Source organism: Vicia villosa, unplaced genomic scaffold (assembly GCF_029867415.1).
Source record: "Vicia villosa cultivar HV-30 ecotype Madison, WI unplaced genomic scaffold, Vvil1.0 ctg.001605F_1_1, whole genome shotgun sequence".
Classification (NCBI taxonomy): Eukaryota; Viridiplantae; Streptophyta; class Magnoliopsida; order Fabales; family Fabaceae; genus Vicia; species Vicia villosa.
In genome coordinates this window covers 118,887-137,340 of record NW_026705673.1, presented here as the reverse complement: position 1 = coordinate 137,340, position 18,454 = coordinate 118,887, and the positions used below count along the sequence as shown (strand labels likewise).

General features: G+C 34.0%; 1 protein-coding gene across 3 annotated transcripts; it reads left to right on the top strand.

Annotated features, from left to right (window-relative positions):
- The first annotated feature begins 325 nt into the window (after positions 1-325).
- On the top strand, positions 326-18,121 carry LOC131635996 (uncharacterized). Of its 3 annotated transcripts, XM_058906624.1 has the most exons (25): positions 326-872; positions 2,034-2,201; positions 2,968-3,042; positions 4,606-4,684; positions 5,127-5,191; positions 5,279-5,368; positions 5,620-5,709; positions 5,835-5,921; positions 6,101-6,184; positions 6,634-6,753; positions 8,628-8,656; positions 8,902-9,034; positions 9,487-10,032; positions 10,810-11,360; positions 11,467-11,530; positions 11,645-11,747; positions 11,841-12,013; positions 12,568-12,693; positions 13,533-13,603; positions 14,193-14,255; positions 16,283-16,355; positions 16,531-16,650; positions 17,359-17,436; positions 17,606-17,656; positions 17,771-18,121. In XM_058906624.1, exons 1-25 carry the CDS (start codon positions 639-641, stop codon positions 17,870-17,872), a joined length of 3,375 nt encoding a protein of 1,124 aa, XP_058762607.1. In that variant the 5' UTR covers positions 326-638; the 3' UTR covers positions 17,873-18,121. The 3 variants fall into 3 exon arrangements, 2 of the variants coding, with proteins under 2 accessions (XP_058762607.1, XP_058762608.1); XM_058906625.1 differs by lacking the exons at positions 326-872; positions 2,034-2,201 and having other exon boundaries at positions 2,984-3,042; positions 5,132-5,191; XR_009293926.1 differs by lacking the exons at positions 16,531-16,650; positions 17,359-17,436; positions 17,606-17,656; positions 17,771-18,121 and having other exon boundaries at positions 13,522-13,603.
- The last annotated feature ends 333 nt before the right edge of the window (positions 18,122-18,454 follow it).

The following is an 18,454-nucleotide window of genomic DNA, read 5'->3' as shown; positions in this document are numbered from 1 at the left end:
TGCATATTAATCTCATGATCCTTGAATTAATTTCTTTCTAATATTATTCTTAACAAATTGTCTATTTAATTTATATCCATTTAATATATAAGAAATCATTTTATAATTTTAATATATAATATTCTTAAAAATAATTTCATGCTTTTATAAAAAAAATACTATTTATTACATTTCCCGTATTATAAAAGAATTACAATAACACCATTTCTAAGATTTAGGAACAAAAAATTGTCTGTTTATTAATTATTTATTATTAATTTCTGTTCTTATACATTTTAGCATTTAATTTAAAATCTCAGTTCCTGTACAATTTTATTAATCTTCTTTTCTTTCCTTCCGGTCCAACCAACAAGGCAAGTAGTTGCTGGCTCACACAAGTTAGATCGAAATTACTCCTTTTCACATCATTATTGGGACGTCGTAAAATTCCACATTTTCATCTCAACATTCCTTCCCTTCTAATTCGACGTAATAAATTAGGTGCTCTCAAAGTCAGTGTCCATTAACCACCAACAATCACATTCATTCACGCACACTATCGTCACAGACTGAACTAAAACTCGTCAATTTTTATCACCACTTTCAGATCTCACTTTCGATGGAAGTTTCGGTGTTCGATCTCGGTGATTCGAGTTGAGATGCAGCCGAATTTGTTTCACTTTGGAACCGCGCTGAGTAATCCGTTTATTTTCAATGGTGATTTGAGTGAAGGAGGTGGAATCGATAGTTCTAGGGTTTTCGTTTTGCTTCCGTTCTTCTTGCTCTCTCAGGGAGGAGCAATGGATTTGTCTAAGGTTGGGGAAAAGATCTTGAGTTCTGTTAAGTCTGCCAGATCGCTTGGATTGCTTCCTTCTGTTCCTGATCGGCCTGAGGTGATTCATCTTTCACATGATTTGAATTTGTGATGGATAATTATAGATAATGCTGTATGATATGATAGTTGAACGGTGTTATCTTGTTATTATGGTTAAGTTAGGTAATGGTTTTGCTTCTGATGCATTCAATGAGAATTGTAGTAGTAGTTTTGGGTTTTGGTGTAAGAATTAGTATAAGTACTGTAGAGTTGTATAAGCTATTTTGAAGAGATTTATATTTTAAAATTATCAATAGATAGTTCCTATTATATGAGAAACCAGTTACATGTGACATTGGAAAGTTATAAAGATATGAATGTACATATATTTTAATTTTATATTGAAATTAAAATATATGTACATAATTTTATCTTTTTCTACTATAAGTGCTACCACAATACAACATTCAATATTAGAGAGAATGTTGGGGTATCACCTATAATAGAAAAGATGGTGGAAAATAGACTTAGGTGGTTTGAGCATGTAGAGAGAAGACCTCTAGATTATGTGGTAATGAAAGTAGATCAAATGGAGAAAAGTCAAACAATATAGGTAGAGGAAGACCTAGAAAAACTATACGAGAAATTATTAAGAAAGAACCTGAGATTAATGATCCTGGATAGAACATTATGACACAAGTTGATCCATGCAGCGGACCCCATTTAGTGGGTTAAGGTTTGGTTGTTGTTGTTGTATTGAGTTCCATAACTTTTTGATTGTGGTTTGCTTCCACTTGGTTCATCTTCAACCATGGTAGCTATAATTTACTATTATTATTAGTAATAATTATAAACCAATATTTGTGTACCTGATTTTTGTATTAAATGATCGAATCATTCTTCCAATTCAAAATGTAACGATCTTTCATACGGTCTTTGTAACTCTTGTCTATTGCAGTGGTTTCTTGTTTAGTGAGGGTGAGGAGTTTGTTAACCTAGATACTTACTTTTGCTCATAAAGCTGTTTGTCCTGTATTCTTGATTGATAACTTGGTAGCCTACAGCTACAAGTATTTTGAATGTCTCTAATTGTTCAGTCCTCACCCCCAGCAGTGAGGCTAACTGTGAATGTTCTTTGGTTATCCATATATTCTTATTAAAATATTGTTAGTCTGTAAGACTGCTTGTTTTGTCTGTAAGTTGGAGTCATATTTTTTATGTTTTAAATTTTGTTGAACAGGTTCCAGCTCGAGCTGCTGCTGCAGCTGCCGTAGCTCGTGCTATTGCAGGGTTACCTCCTCATCAGAGGTATAGTCTTTCATCAAGTTCAGCAGAGCTGAGTTCAATATATGGAAGCATACCACATGGCCCTGCAGTGGAGGAATTGGAGGATGAATTCTACGAGGAGGTGATACTTGCCTGTATCACTTTAGTGTCAATTTCATACTGTTTTTCCTGCAACATGGACATCCCTTGTGTTTGGGGTGACATAAAATATTTTGATTTATGGAGTCTAGGTTACACGTTTGGAGAGATGCTTTTTCTGTATGTCCATGTTCTTAGGATAAGAAGATGGAAGATATGCATTTTTAGAATTTAGAACACACGACTTTTCTTTGTAAGGATTAGTTTTGTAGCTTTGGCCATTCATATATCTCTTCAGAACTGCTCACTTCAAACTTCTAACATTTCATCAATATTAGTTTATTCCATTGTTTAGAACTTGAACTTCTGGGAATGAAATCCATATTGGTTAGCAACCACAGTTGCTTTGTTTGAAACTTTTTTCTTTTGCTCTTTTGACTCATTTACCAAAGAGACATTTAATTTGCCCTCCTTTTCCCTCTGCCCAGTTTTGCTTATAACAGCTTGTTCTTAGTAACAAACTACTCTGAGTAAATTTTAGATTTTTATTTTTCTTCATGTTTCTACTGATTATAGGAATATGCCACTAACGTCCAATACAGCAAAATAGGAAGGAAAACGTTCAAGAACATAAATTTTGCTATGAATATAGAGAAAAAAACTAAACTAGCTAACATTTTGAAATTAACTTTTAATTTTTTCACTTAATTGAAATCTTATTCAAATTACTCATTTTATCACTGTGAATTATGAGGTGAATGGATTCTTTACCGGTGTTACTCAAATCTGTAACAAATATCTTAATGCAGGATTTTGATCCAATTAGGCATGTTTTGGAGCACGTTCCATCTGAAGAAAATGAGCTATTATATTTTGAAAAGCAGGTACTAATGTCTCTTAGTCTTGCTATCAATTGGAAATATTTCTACTCTTAAATAAAAAGGTCAAATGTTCTGTATTCTCTGCAGATTCATTCTGTTGCTCAATGAATTATATTGTTATCTGTCATACTAATTATTAGTCTGAGAGAAACTTACAATTTTTTTACACTTACAGTTGATGAAAGATATTAGCTTGGTGCTTCCTCTTTATTTTTTCATTAAAAGTAATTTTTTTTAACCTTTGATGCTCATCTCTGGCATCTGTTTGGGAGTTGTTATCTCTTGTTTAATATATGTAGTGTTTCTGATGCTGTGTTATTCAATAGATATGTTTGGCTGAAAAAGATACAGAATCTGGGAAACCATTCCTTTATTTAAACAATTTAGTGGGAAGAAGAGGTTTACAGTGCTTGTAAAGGAGTGTTAAGTTTCTAGCCGATTAAAGCAAGTAGCGGTGGAAATAGGCTAGGCTTTAAGCAAATAGGCTAAAGCCTGTTTAGCCAGCATGACCTGTTACTTATGGTTTATCAGAGGTTCTTTATTGAGAATTGGGTAAGCCTAAACCTGGTTTTATTCAAAGTCTGACTTGACTTAAAAACCTATTTTAAATTGTATTGTACTTGAAGCCCTTCAAATAGGCCAAAAATCTTAAGATTTTCTCAAAGCTTGTTTTTCTGACTTGTTAAGTTATTTCTCTTTTCAATTGATGCACATTGATAAGTATCCGAGCACTTGGTCAACACTTCCTTATGGAACTTCAGCATCTCATAAAACCAGACCAAAGTCCCTATCATAGCGCTGCTCCGGAGAACCAACATCCCGGCAACTGACTCTAAGGAGCTTCAGTCGACCATTCTGGCAGTTAGCTCGTCCATAGGCAGCCCTTTCCAAGCCGTCAACATCTACCTCTTATACCAACTGATAAGTATCTAAGCCCTTGGGCAACCCTCTCTTAAAAGCTAGCTATCAAAGGGGAAGGACCAAGCCACTCCAATACTCAATCTATCTTAAAAGCTAGCTATCCAGGGGGAAGGACCAAGCCACTCAAATATTCAACCTAGCGCCCCATACTACTTGATGTGGGACTTGGGCACCCGATAATACCAAAGTCCCTTCCATACTTCCCTAAGATAGGTCAACTTGTTTTTCATCTAGGAATTGAAGCAAAGTCATAAAAGTTAGCATACTAACTTTAATTCATATTTACTAGATGAACATATAAATACTAGATTACACTATATATCCTCACTCCACTTAGTGGGATAAGGCTTGGTGGTGGTTGTTGTTTTAAACTTTATATCCTTTGTTGTCTTTTATTGTTTATTTTGCACATGCTAGTAATCTTATTATAGTTGGTGTTTATGAAGGGCTGTTCACAAAGTTCCACTATTGTGGGTTTTTATGTTACTAGTTTTCTAATATTGTGACCATGTATGGCGTATGCTCAGAGAATATCAATAATTTTTTGCTCGTGCGAATCTAGTTATTTGATTTAGTTAGGTTGCATTTTCATGCTATATGTTATCAATTCTCTTGATAGGATGCTTCTATTGGTTTGTCATATAGGCTGCCCTTAGATTAACACAATTGGATAAAGTAGCAGAGCATTTATCTCGCCATGTTATGGAGCATCATGAAGTAATGGGTAAGTTCAAGAGTTGAATTCTTAGAATTGACTACATCTGTTGTGAAGTTTTCGTACACAAGGTTATACGTTAGGTATCTGTATAACACTTGTTTTCTGCTGTCCACTCTCTTTTACCTATGTATTTCAAAAGTTGACAATTCTTTTTTGCATTTGTTATGTGTATTATTATTGTTATTATTATTTACTCAATATAAAAGTCAATTAATACTTGACTGACTTACAACCATGTTTAGATCTAATTATAACATAATAAATTAATAATATATTTGGAAGAATGCAGTATCACTTCTGGTGTAAATGATTAACAATTTTAGTCTAAGTTCATTGGGAAATTAGAAAGTAGGGCGCATGTAACTTCCTTGCAGTTGCCAAATTGCCAATGGCACTTGTCTTTTTAAAAAAATTTTAGAATAAGGATCTGATACTTACTTTTGGCCAGTGAAGGGGATGAATTTGGTCAGGGAATTGGAGAAAGACCTAAGAATTGCAAATGTCATCTGTATGGTGAGCATCATAAGAGTTTCAACATGTATTGATGTTACCTTTTTGCTCTGTATTGATCTTACTGCATTCTTTTAAATGATTTTACAGAATGGAAGAAGACACCTGACATCTTCTATGAATGAGGTTTCAAGGGATTTGATTGTGAATTCTTATTCAAAAAAGAAACAAGCACTAATGGTATTTTTCTCTCTTTTTGAACTTAAACTGGCCATAACTTTATGTTTTTAGTTGTCTTTATGCATTGTTTTCTCTTTTGCGACTGTCTTACTTTATTATGTGTTTTGAAGACTGATTTCTTGACATTAATGAGTTGTTTTGGGATTATAAAGTAGATTAGTCTAGGATAGTATGCAAAATGCATACTTACAGTCAGACCTTAATATAGCTTGTGATGGTAATTTCATGAGTTCATCCTTTCCCATTCATAGGACATGCTTCCAGTCTTGACTGAACTTCAACGTGCACCAGACATGCAATCGACACTTGAATCTCTTGTAGAGGAAGGGAATTATTGGAAGGTGGGCTTCTATATATGCTTTAACTTGAAGATTGTATTCAACCACTCACAACTGAAAATTGTAGTCAATCACTCACTACTTTCTTCTAAATACTAATATTTTTATTTTACATAATCATTATGCAGGCATTTCAAGTCCTATCAGAGTTTTTGCAACTCTTAGATAGTTTTTCAGAGCTTTCTGTAATGCAGGAGATGAGTCGTGGTGTGGAGGTGAATATTGAATAAACTAGTATTTTGAAAGATTAAGCATGATATGTTGGCACTTCTGCTATATTCTTAAGACCCCCCCGCATGTATTGTACTTATGTTACTGTGCATATTCATGATGAAAATGTAGGGTATTTGTGTAATTACTTGTTTCAGTTAAATATGTCATATTATGAATGTAGGTTTGGCTGGGAAGAACATTGCAGAAGTTGGATGCTCTTTTATTGGATGTGTGCCAGGAATTTAAGGAAGATGACTATATGACAGTGAGTATCTGTTTATTTTCTGATGGAAATGAGTTTACTTTCTAGTTAATATCAAATGGAGGAAGCGCTGAGTATTCAGTGCTCAGAATAATGAGCATACATACTTTTCATTTATCTCTCTGCTGTGGGAATGTGACAAGTTAAAACTATTTCTTAACTTATGAGTAGTTCCATAAATTCATATAAAATTGAACTGGGTCTATTTAAAATTGCCTTCTGAACTTTGACATCTTGATGGGTGAAGTTTGGTGATGCCATATATTTTTTCCATGGTGAATCTCAAATAAATTGAGGGGGTAAAAGGATGACAAAGGTTGCAATTCAAATGAAAACCAGTTTTATGTACGGTTTTGTTTGAATTAGGTTTAGCTTCAAACTGATATTTGCTATTTCCTATTTGATTATTGGAAATATATTGAAGTGAAGTAACACAAGAAGAGATGATACAGGTAATTGATGCCTATGCATTGATAGGGGATACCACTGGTCTTGCTGAAAAGATACAAAGTTTCTTCATGCAAGAAGTCATATCAGAGACACACTCAGTGCTAAAGGCTATTGTGAACGAGGTATTCAAACATGTTTTCTTCCCTGACTTATTTTTAGTTTCACCAGATTTTGAATTTGTCTAGGGAGGCAAGAGAGTTAATTGGTAGGAAGCTCGGACATCTTATTCTACTTTAACACTATTTTGGACCTTATTCTATGATAGCAGACCAAGTTTGTTCGTCCAAAAGAACCATATCTGAGAACAGACTATTGATATCTTATTTTTCCATGCCGCACATTTTTTGGATTTTTTTCTTTCTTAAGGTTTTATTTGAAAAACGTTCAAGCTTATTACTTATACTCGAGGGGCACTGTAGAGTTTATGAAAACTTGTCTTAATATCTTGATTGTATTATTGAGTAATATGGAGTGTCTTAGACTAACTCTTTGGGAGCGTTTGATTTGCTAAAGAATGAAAGACGGATAGAAAAGTAAGGGGCTATTGCACTCACCTCTTCTAAGTTGTGTTTGAATGACATACACAAGTCTTTTATTTTTTAAACAAACAAACACTCAATACCCTTATTTGTTGGAAAAGTTGCATTCACCTCCACTCAATGTCTAAATGACACTCCCATTTATTCTATAAAAACCAGGGAGAGGCTGTGTAGACTGGGGGGTAGGGGGGGTAATTTTTTTGTACCAAGTAGAGCGGATGCTTATGTTATTTATACATATCTATGGTGAAGTGAGCTCAATTTTCCTAAAAACAAAATAGATGAAGTACATCATGAAGGTCTTAAATTTTTTTACTAAATAAACCATGGGACTTTTGTTCTTCCCCAACAGAGGTTGATCCAGTTTGTAAGGATGCGATGCATAACCCACAGCAATACGAATTGAGATTCTGCCCGCGATATACGAATCTTGTTAGTCAGTAATATTAATATGTAGGTTATTATAAACATATATAAATTAGGCACTCTTTTTGTCTCATGTGCAACATCATCTCAAAGTAAAAAAGTACTCTGCTGTTTTTCCTTGCCCTTGTTGGTTTATATTTCTTGATTCCTCTTCTTTTCCCAACTCTCTTTGTCCATTATCTCTTCCTCTTCTTTCCCTCAAAATTACCCATCCCATGCATCAGCCACCAAACAGTAAATAAAACCAAAAGTTGTACTGTGACTTGGCTGCTTGTGATGGGATGGTGTTGCTTTTATCTCTTCCTCTGCGGGCTTAAAACATACTCTTAGGACCGATTTCCATGTTTTCTTGTATTTCATTATTTGATTTCTTATCATATTAGTATTAGGATGGAGTGTAGTGCTAGCAAGAATAAGGGTTAGTGCTCTGTCTTTTGTTACATCATCCAAAAGTTTGTCTCGTATAATGCGAATACCATTTTCAAAGCATTGGGTTTTTATTCTCTCATTTTCCTCCACGTGTTGTAACTTGCAAGCAATATCTGTGCCAGAATTATTAAAAAACACTGTTACAGCTTCCATCAAGCCATGTATTTCCTTCTTCGTAGATTAATATTATATTTTCTCTCCTTGATGTGTGATTAAAATTGAGTGTGGAGCTGTAGTTCCCTGTATAAAAGTAATATTCTTTATAATTGCCATCTAGACATTTTTAATTATGGTATCACTGTACCATTATTACTTTTCATTTCACATAAGCATATGCATATGTGGTTGCTAAGGCTTAGTGTTGATATTCTTGGTTTACATATATTAGTTCAAGTGAGGATTGAAAGAACTTGATTCATCATTATGGATAAGAATAAAATACATGGCCATAATAATTGAGATTTGAGGCCTCAGAAGGCCAAACCAATGATACTGTTGATAGCAATGGATTGCTTTAAAATTTGCTTGACTTGAGTTCTCTTCCAAGTTTGAACTAAAACACGAAAGATTCTTTTAATTGGTATGCTGATTAATTTTTGTAGGATGAGGAGGGATTTGCGCAAAATAGTAGGTACTTCTTTTCTGCAAGCATATTTACCATCCTTTCAATTACTTATGAGTACTCCCTCTGGTCCTTATCATAAGAAAAAGTTTACTTTTAGATTCAATAAATAACTATTGTATTTGGTCTATATAATAGACCAGGTACATTGGTTATTCATTAAATCTATAAAGTGATTTTTTTTCTTATAATAATGACCGGATGAAGTATTTTTTACATTATTATTGGCTTCTTAGTTGTTATTTCATTTCCAGGCTCACTTACAGCGACCTATGCCTTCAGATACCTGATCCTCTGTTTAGACCGTGCTTACTAAGAACATTGGCTGTTTTATTTGACCTTATGTGTTCATACCATGAAATTATGGATTTTCAACTAGAAAGAGAGGTAAATTTCTCGTTCCTCCCATGTAAACATTTCCCCCATCACTGCTTTGTGCAATCAAATATTTACGTGGACTTGTACCCCTCAAAAAAGCAAACACCTGGATTGATTTTAGGCAAGTTTTGGCCTTTGTTTTTCTGTTTCTTTGCAATGGTTAAGATGAAATTTGTTATTGGGTTTCCACCCCAACATCTTAGTCTTAGTTTTATGAGCTTTTCGGATCCAAAAAATATCTCAAACCACATGTAAGTTGGATAATTCCTTGATTTGGTTTTGATGAATTGAATAAATCCACTATTCAGTTCAGTGATAGGAATATTGTCAAATATTAGATATTTGAATATGTATCTGATCTTGAGACCGAGAAGAAGCTATTCACGATTACACAGTCGTCAGTTGTTTGTTATATGCTATATGATACTCAGTTTTCTTCATTTGGTTGATTTTATTCCCAGGACTCACCAGCACAAACTTCTGATAAATGCAACGAAGACATTTCTTGTGGTTTAGGTGTGGCTGGGGAAGTTGATTCAGACATAAGAGCATGTAACAATTCTATGTCCAGTTCCGGGGATGTGATACATGGACCATCTTCTATAAAAGCACCTTCAGCAATCAGTTCACTGAGTGAAACTACTGGTTCACCATACATCGATTCTCATGATCCAGTGGATGAGGTTAGTAGTGGGGAAAATTCAGCATCAAGCATCCATTCCCCGTGGTACCATCTTCGGAAAGAAGCTACAACATTTGTTTCTCAGACCCTTCAAAGAGGACGCAAGAATCTGTGGCATCTCACTGCAAGTCGTGTCTCAGTGTTGCTTTCTTCTGCCGCAGCTTGTTCTACAAGCATTCATCAATTCTTGAAAAACTATGAAGATCTGAGGGTATTCATTTTGACCGGGGAAGCCTTCTGTGGGATTGAAGTGGTTGAGTTCAGGCAGAAGTTGAAGGTTGTTTGTGAAAACTATTTCATAGCATTTCATCGACAAAATGTGCATGTAAGTGTCATGAAAGCTTCTCATTCTCCATGGTTGTTAAAGTCATTTGATGTTGATTGTGATTTTTTATGCAGTGCCTTTTGAGCAATGTATAATATACATATAGTACAAATACAATGTCATAATTTGCCTCTTGGTCTGCATCGCTTCTCTATGCTGATGATAGTAGTCCAGCTATCAATAACATTGCAATAACTAATATGTTATACTATTGTATTAATTTTATGTTTTACAAAGTTTAACTTTATCAACCTTCTGTTGTTCTTTTTGGATGAATCTCGGCATATGACTCGTAGTTCACTATTCATCTAGTGATTTTTTCTTGCAACTGAAGGTGATCAAAATTACAATTTTTTAGGTATTTTTGGATCCAGAAAATATTCAAAATAACATTTTGACCTATGCTAAAACATGTCAGCTATGCCATTTATATTTTATGATGCTATTGATTTTTAGTAGTCTTGGGGAACCAGAAGGTCCAAAAAACTGGAAATGGCTGTGCTGTTCCTGTGTGGAATGTATGAAGTAGAAAGTATTTTATGGTGCTTAGAGCAATTTTGATTAGATAAAAAGTATAGATTCCATAACTGTGAACGAATTAGCTAATTGTACTCCCCCCACCACTCCAAGTTTGTTACTCTAAATTGTCAACGATTAGCCTTAAAGGTGCTAAATGCCTGTTTATGTTTGTTGATTTTCCAAGCTCTGTACCTGAACTAATTACATAATACATTATCTTGTATAAATGGTATATTTTTTCTGGTTTTCTCTTTTTAGGCCCTAAAAATGGTTTTGGAGAAGGAGACTTGGTTAAAATTGCCTCCAGATACTATTCAAATTATCAGTTTTGCTGGGCTTATTGGTGATGGAGCGCCATTGATTTCTTTATCTAGCAGTAAATCAATGAATGCTAATGCAATGCATTCCAATAATAAATCAGTGAACATGGTTAACACTGGTACAAGAAAGAGTGGGTTCTCTCATTGGATTAAAAATGGAAATCCTTTTCTGCCAAAATTATCAACCTCCAAAGAAGGTTATGTTACTCCTCCCCAACCTAATGGGTCTAGTTATGGTGAATTTGATGGGGGCTCAGCCAACAGCTCTCATGGCGATAGAGTCTCCCTTAGTAAAAATGACTCCAATCAATTGAATGGTGCCAATTCTGTTTCAGAAGATGAAAATGAGGATCTTCTTGCTGACTTTATTGATGAAGACAGTCAACTTCCAAGTCGAAGTTCTAAACCCCATCTTTCAAGATTTCACTCTTCACAGGGTAATGACGAAGAGAGTACAACACAAACTGGATCTTCTCTTTGTCTTTTAAGGTGGATTTCTATACGTATTGTATTAAAATTGATTATTTTCTACCATGTAATTTTTTCTCTTATTATTTTGAGGGATTTAATGAGATATTGTGTCTTAAAATGTAAGGTCTATGGACAAATATGCAAGGCTTATGCAGAAACTAGAATTAGTAAATGTTGAGTTCTTTAAGGTAAGATATTCTGCATTTAATTGCATTGCACTACTTTACACATTCCTGCTCTTTCCTTTTCTTATGCTATATTTTTCCTCTAAATCTTTTCCCTGATTCAGTATATTTTTGCAGGGAATATGCCAGCTGTTTGAAATTTTTTTCTATCTTATATATGAAACATTTGGCCAGCTGAATACTAATTCAAGTGGAAAGAGCTCAGTTAACTCTCTTAATTGTAAGTGACATGGTTTATTCATACTCAATTAGTGGCCAAATCCAATTTTGAATAGATTAGTAAGTAGTTATTGAATTGAATCATGACACGCAGATCGCTTGAGGACAGCATTATCTAGAATAAACCAAGATTGCGAGGAGTGGCTTAGACCACACTCATCTTCACCAACATCTTTAAGTTCATCATTTGTACATGCAGAGTTGACACCTACAAATCCTCCAAATATGAATTTTGGCCACCCCTCGGGGACTGGTTTTAGTCTTAAGGTATATGTTTTTTGGAAAAAAGTTTCGCGCATACTTTATGTAGAAAAATATTTTCACGACTAAAATTATGATATCCTCTACTGAACATTTTTTTCATTCTTTATTCTTAGAATTTGAGTTAAGCTTTACTCATCCCTGTAAAATTGGTTTGTAAGGTGTGGGATGCTTCCCATTTATAAACACTTTTTCAAGTCATATCTTATCCAATGTGAGGCTCTCAACACCTATCAATGTATTGACTATTTTGAAAAAAAATCTGCATGCTACTTTGTAATATTTTTTTTTGCATTTTATTCTCCTTGTTACCATTTACCATGTTTCGTGGTTATTTTTTTCATTCACCATCAAAGCTACTTATGGTACAAAAGAAACATTGCAAGATGAAAATTTATATACCATGGAAATTCCCCCCTTTCCCATGTTGTTTTATGTAAATGGAGTTTGTATGGCTTGTAAACTTCGATGTTTTCTTGATTCATGTCGTTTAGGTTTTGAATCAAAGATGATGTTGCATATTTCATGCACGTCTCTGTAATTTTATTTTTATGTTTCAGGAAAGATGTGTCGCTGTTGATACTATATCTGTTGTTGCTCGAATTTTGAATAGATCCAAAGCTCACCTCCAATCAATGCTTTTGCAAAGTAATTCAACTGTACTTGAGGATTTCTTTGTTCATCTGGTATGTGGAATCTCAACTTTAAAATTGCAGTGGTCGAGTTCTTTAGGAAATTGGTATATATAGATCTTTGTTGTCTTTATTGACTATTCAACCCATGGAATTGATTAAGGAATGTTTGAAATGTTATGGATTGCATAAAAATGATTTGCTAGTGATATTTACTGTTATTCATGTCTGAGCCTTATTTGGTATGGAGTATTTGGAAAGAAGGTAATGAAATAGGACCAATATATGTACGGTGTACCTAAACTGGGGGTTAGTGTGCCCCCTTTTCTCCTCCTTTCGAATCCTCTTTACTAAACTGGTATAGGAATATCAGTCTTGTGAAAAGTTATTTTTAGAGTGCCTATACACAGTGTGCTTACAAGGAGTAACAGCGAACAACTCTGATCATGAATTCTATGGTGGCTATAAGGTTACATATTTAAGGAACTATTTAAGTATTTACCCATCAGGATAGAGTGGGAAGGCAATGTTCATCAAATTTCCGTGAAGTCCCCTAAAAAAAGCCTCTCAAGTTATCCCCACATTCCTTGGACGTGAGAATAATTCTAACTCATGTTACTCCCATTGCACCCTACTGAATTGAATGCGGCATTTTAGAGGGCAATTTAACTGTTTTGATGAAGCTTGCTTACCTCTTGAACCAAGCCTTTTTGAGCATGTTTTTACATACAATTAAGATATCTGCTTCTAGTGAAAGATCTTGTTTGGATTATGGGTATTTAGGATTTATATTTTTATTGAATTGTTTATTTCTTGTTCATTCAATTTTTTATCATTTAAGGTGAAAGCAAAGTATGATAATAACGGGTTTTAATATATAAGGATATCTTTAGGTGGATGCTGTACCAGATCTTATAGAGCATGTGCATCACACAACAGTAAGACTGCTGCTGCACATTAATGGGTAAGACAAATATACTCCTCAATAGGAGTGTATAAGGTTGCTTTGGAAGTGTTTCTAATGTACGAGTTTTGTATTGTAGATTCGACATCCAGAAGTTGGGTCCTTTTTCTTTCCAAAAACTACTTAAGGGACACTATTATAATTAAATGAACTTAATTTGAGAAATATTTTCTATTATCTGGTTTGAAGTACAAAAATGATCTGTTAGGTGCACAATATATATTTTCAAATATATTGCTTTATATTATTTTTTCAATTATGTGAAATATTGTATTGGCATTAGTGAGTCCTTTTCATTTTTAGGTTTCCTTTAATTTAAAGGGATAAGTTATTCAAATAATTATTATTTTTTTCAAAATTTCTTTTGTTATATTTTAAAGGATGCAAAATTGTGTCTTGATGCTCAAGTTTGTTAGTGTTAGTTTTAATTCTGGTCACTTTACCAACACTACTGATAATGGGTTACAAGATGTCAAAACACCACTGTCAATCCAAATTTTCGTGTTTTCTATTTTTATTGCTAAGTCATCTTAGCAGACTTGTTTAGACTAAAAATTTTGGGTTTTTATATTTAGTGGACTTCTTACAGGTATGTTGAACGTGTTGCCAATTGTAAATGGGAAGTAAAAGAGCTTGGCATGGAGCATAATGGGTGAGTATTTTTTATCATCTTCATATTGGAATACCAAATTATTTCTTTCCTTTTTATATTACTTAACTGGTAGCTTCTCGTTTTATATCAAAGAAACATTATATTGCATCATGCACTGGTAAAATTTATTTGCAGCATTGGTATAGGATTGGATGGCTGTCATTCTTTTAGTTTGAACATGCCAAGGTGTTTGTATAAGTTGAAAGAAAGGAGGGAAGAATAATTCTCAATTGTATTCATTTGTGTAAGGATTTCTCTCTTTAATAGAGGTAGCGATAGAATCCTTAATTAATTAGATAGATCCTGAATTGGTTACAGGATACTAACAGTAAAATAATAATATTCACATAATATTTCTAAGAGCATTCTGCAACGGTCAAGATATCTGGTAGTTGCTCTGTGGTGGAAATATAGGTGATACTTATATTTGCCCCGTTTCAATTTTTTCTTGATGAAGTGTTTGTCAACTTCCACATGTTTGGTTCTGTCACGTAGGAGGTAGGACTAGATTTTGAGCAATAGATATTGCAGTCTTGTTGTCACAATACAATTTTATAAGTGGATAATTGTAAAACTTCAATTCTAGTAAGAGTTTTTCCACCCACAGTACCTCGCAAAGTCCACGAGCCACTACTCTAAATTCAGCGTCTGCACTACTTGCTACAACAATTTGTTTCTTGCTTCTCCAACTAACTAAACTTCCCCCAACAAAAGTACAATATCCTAATGTTGATCTTCAATCTGTTATACTTCCAGCCCTATATGCATCAGTGAAGGATTCTATTTGAAGATGTCCATGATTTCTATAGAGTAGTCCTTTCCTAGACAACCCCTTCAAATATCTTATAATCTTGAAAACAGCCTCTTGATGTTCTGGTCCTGGTGCATGCATAAACTGGCTCACCAAACTAACAACAAAGGCTATGTTTGGACGCGGATGAGATATGTATATCCACCTTCTTACCAAAAGTTGATACCTTCCTTTATCTATTGTATTTTCAGCCTCAACGGGGGCTGCAACTTTTCATCCCAGTAATCCTGTTTCCTTTAAAGATCCAGAGTGTACTTCCGTTGATTCATAGAGATGCCTTTCTATGATCTTGGAAACTCAATTCTTAGGATGTATTTTAAAACGCCAAGTTCTTTGATTTCAAAGACTTTAGCAAGTCTCTCCTTCAATTTTTGAGTTCCAAGCTATCATCATCTGGTAATATAATGTCATCCATATATAGTACTACATGATCTTAACGATTATTAATGTCTACTCATGTCAGGCATGTATTTTATATCTCATCAAAAAGTAACAAATTCTTTGATGACTCTTTGGGGCAAATAGTATGAATTCAAGCATTATTATGTTGGAATGGAATGTAACGGAGTTTTTTATTTTTTAACGGAATGAAATGTGTTACAATATAAGAAAAGTTCTTAGTTTATTTCCTAGGATCAGTTTATAAGAGTACCTTTGCTTATCTCTTAGGATTAGTTTTTAGAATAATTGTCAAGAGTTCCACATCAGATAATATATGGCCTAAACGTCTGAACGTGTCCTTATAAGTGGGGTAATCCTCATCTTACCAATCGGTTTTGTAAAATTGAGTTAGGCCCAACTACATTTCTTAACATGGTATCAAGAGCTTCGTTTAAGATCCAGTGAGCCTCCTTCTATCAGGCCACCCACCATTTATTTTCACGCTCCAGATGTCCAGTTCTGAGCGTGAGAGGGTGAGTTAAGAGTTCCACATTGGACAATATATGACCTGAACATGTTCTTATAAGTGAGACAATCCTCACTTTACAAGCCGGTTTCGTAGAGTTGAGTTAGACCCAACTATATTTCTTAACCATATTAATAATAATAGTTTGTTCCCTGATTTTCTTGTTTATTAAGGATTTACTGTATGTTTTCTTGTTTATTAAGGATTTACTGTATGTTTGGATATGCGTTCATATAGAAAATATTGCATTGTTTATCTTGGAGTTAAGTTGCATTGTTTCTACGGCTCTCACTTAAATGGCATTGATAGGTATGTTGATTTGTTGCTGGGGGAGTTTAAGCACTTTAAAACACGACTTGCCCATGGAGGAATTCGTAAAGAGGTATTGCTGTTATACATTATCATGAAACAATACTCATCTAGTGCATACTTGACAATTTATTAAAAAAAGTACATATTTATGTTTGAAAAATAATTTGTATAGAGAAGCACAGAAAAATAATTCTTAGCGTCTAAACATGACATTTGACTCGCAAATTATGCTCTTGTATATGCAGACTCAAGACGTATTGTTGGATTATGGGCTTGACATTATTGCAGAAACTCTTGTGGAAGGACTTTCGCGGGTGAAGAGATGTAATGATGAAGGACGAGCTCTAATGTCATTGGATCTGCAGGTTATTTCTTAGCTGCATATTTTCTGTGCTTTCAGTAGTTTTTGGATTTGAAATTTATGTGGTAGATTATTACTACATTACTCATTGAAGTAACCTAATTTAATCTTAATTCACTTTTAAAATTTTAATATAAATAGTTTAATTTATATATGTTTTTTGGTATTGAAACCTGTTTGAATTTTATTCTTTTCAGTTTTTATGTTTTAAGATCTTGCTATTTTCAGTTTTGAAGAGAACTGAAAAAAACTATTTTTGCTAAATGTAGGAGTGAAGTGGGGACTGATTTCATAACACAATTTTAAGGATATAATATATTTGAGCCAATTAAAATTCACTAGTATGTGGATGATTTTGCTTAGTTTAGCTTTCTTTCTTGCAAAAATAATTAAGCGGTCCACCATATTTTATTTTCAGATGAGTGTGAATTTGTTTAGCATGAATTTTGGTATTGTTTCCTATATACTTTTGTTCTTTTTTTTCTTCTTTTTCCCTTATTCTTTTTCAGTTTTTTCTAATCAAAAGATCTTGTTGATTAAAAAAATGTTACCGTTCTTTTTTTCCCTTTTTCTTTTTCAGTTTTTTCTAATCAAAAGATCTCGTTGCTTAAAAAAATGATACCGAGTTGATCAGTATATTGAAATTTCACGTTCCTTCATAATATTTTGTTTCCCTCCCTTGGATGTTGATTTCTATTGTTACACCTTTTAGGTTTTGATAAATGGGCTAAAGCATTTTGCGTCTTTGAATGTAAAGTCCAAGCTACAAATGGTCGAAACTTTCATTAAGGTAAGGAACTATGCAAGTGGGAAAACATTCCCACTACACTGTTTGTAAATTCTGATGAGTTTTAGTTACACTGTAGAAATAGTTTGCATGTATGAAACTTCAATTAAATTGAATCCAATAAACATCTTTTATCACTCATGAACACCTTTCCCTTCAACTTTTAAACCAGGCTTACTACCTTCCGGAGACAGAATATGTACACTGGGCACGTGCGCACCCGGTAAGAATAGTTCCTTTGTGCAGCATCATTACTTTGCCCGATAAGTAATTACTTTGGTGTATCATTATGTCTTCTGATTGCTTAGGTTTTAACGAAACACCCCATCCCTTGCAGGAATACAGTAAAAGCCAGGTTGTTGGATTGGTCAACCTTGTTGCCTCTATGAAAGGTTGGAAGAGGAAAACCAGGTTGGAAATATTGGAAAAGATTGAGTGAGTAAGTAGGTTTCTTTTGTTGTGTATGAAGTTAGGCATATAGAATCATCTACTCCTTTTCCTCGTCCTCTTTCAATTTTGGCAGAGCTTCGTGTAAAGGTAGTGTATATTACATGGTATTTGATCCCTATTAATTATTTAACATTTTCAGAGTCCGTGCTTCGAGTGTCCTGTAGATATACCCCTATAAAAATAAGTTGTAATTGTATAATAATTTTTATTTCTTATGTTTTACATTAACTCTGATCAACCTTGTCCACTCTCTCTAAATCATCCCCACCCATTTGTTATTGTTGATTCATTAAGAATACAATACAACTTGCAGTTATAACGGATTTCATGATATTACATATTGACGTCAATATTGCAATGCAACTTTCTTATTAGAGGCAGACAATGTAGTACACATATGGCATATGCATTGTTGCCCAATCTATTACTTCTCCCTTTTTTTTTAATCTTGTCCCTGCCTTTTGCAAACAAGGGCGCATAGAGAATGGGAGAGCCTGTGAATGTGGGATTCAGGACTTTCCATTTTATGGCAATCGACCCACAAGAAAAGAGAGAAGGGTAGTCGGCTTTA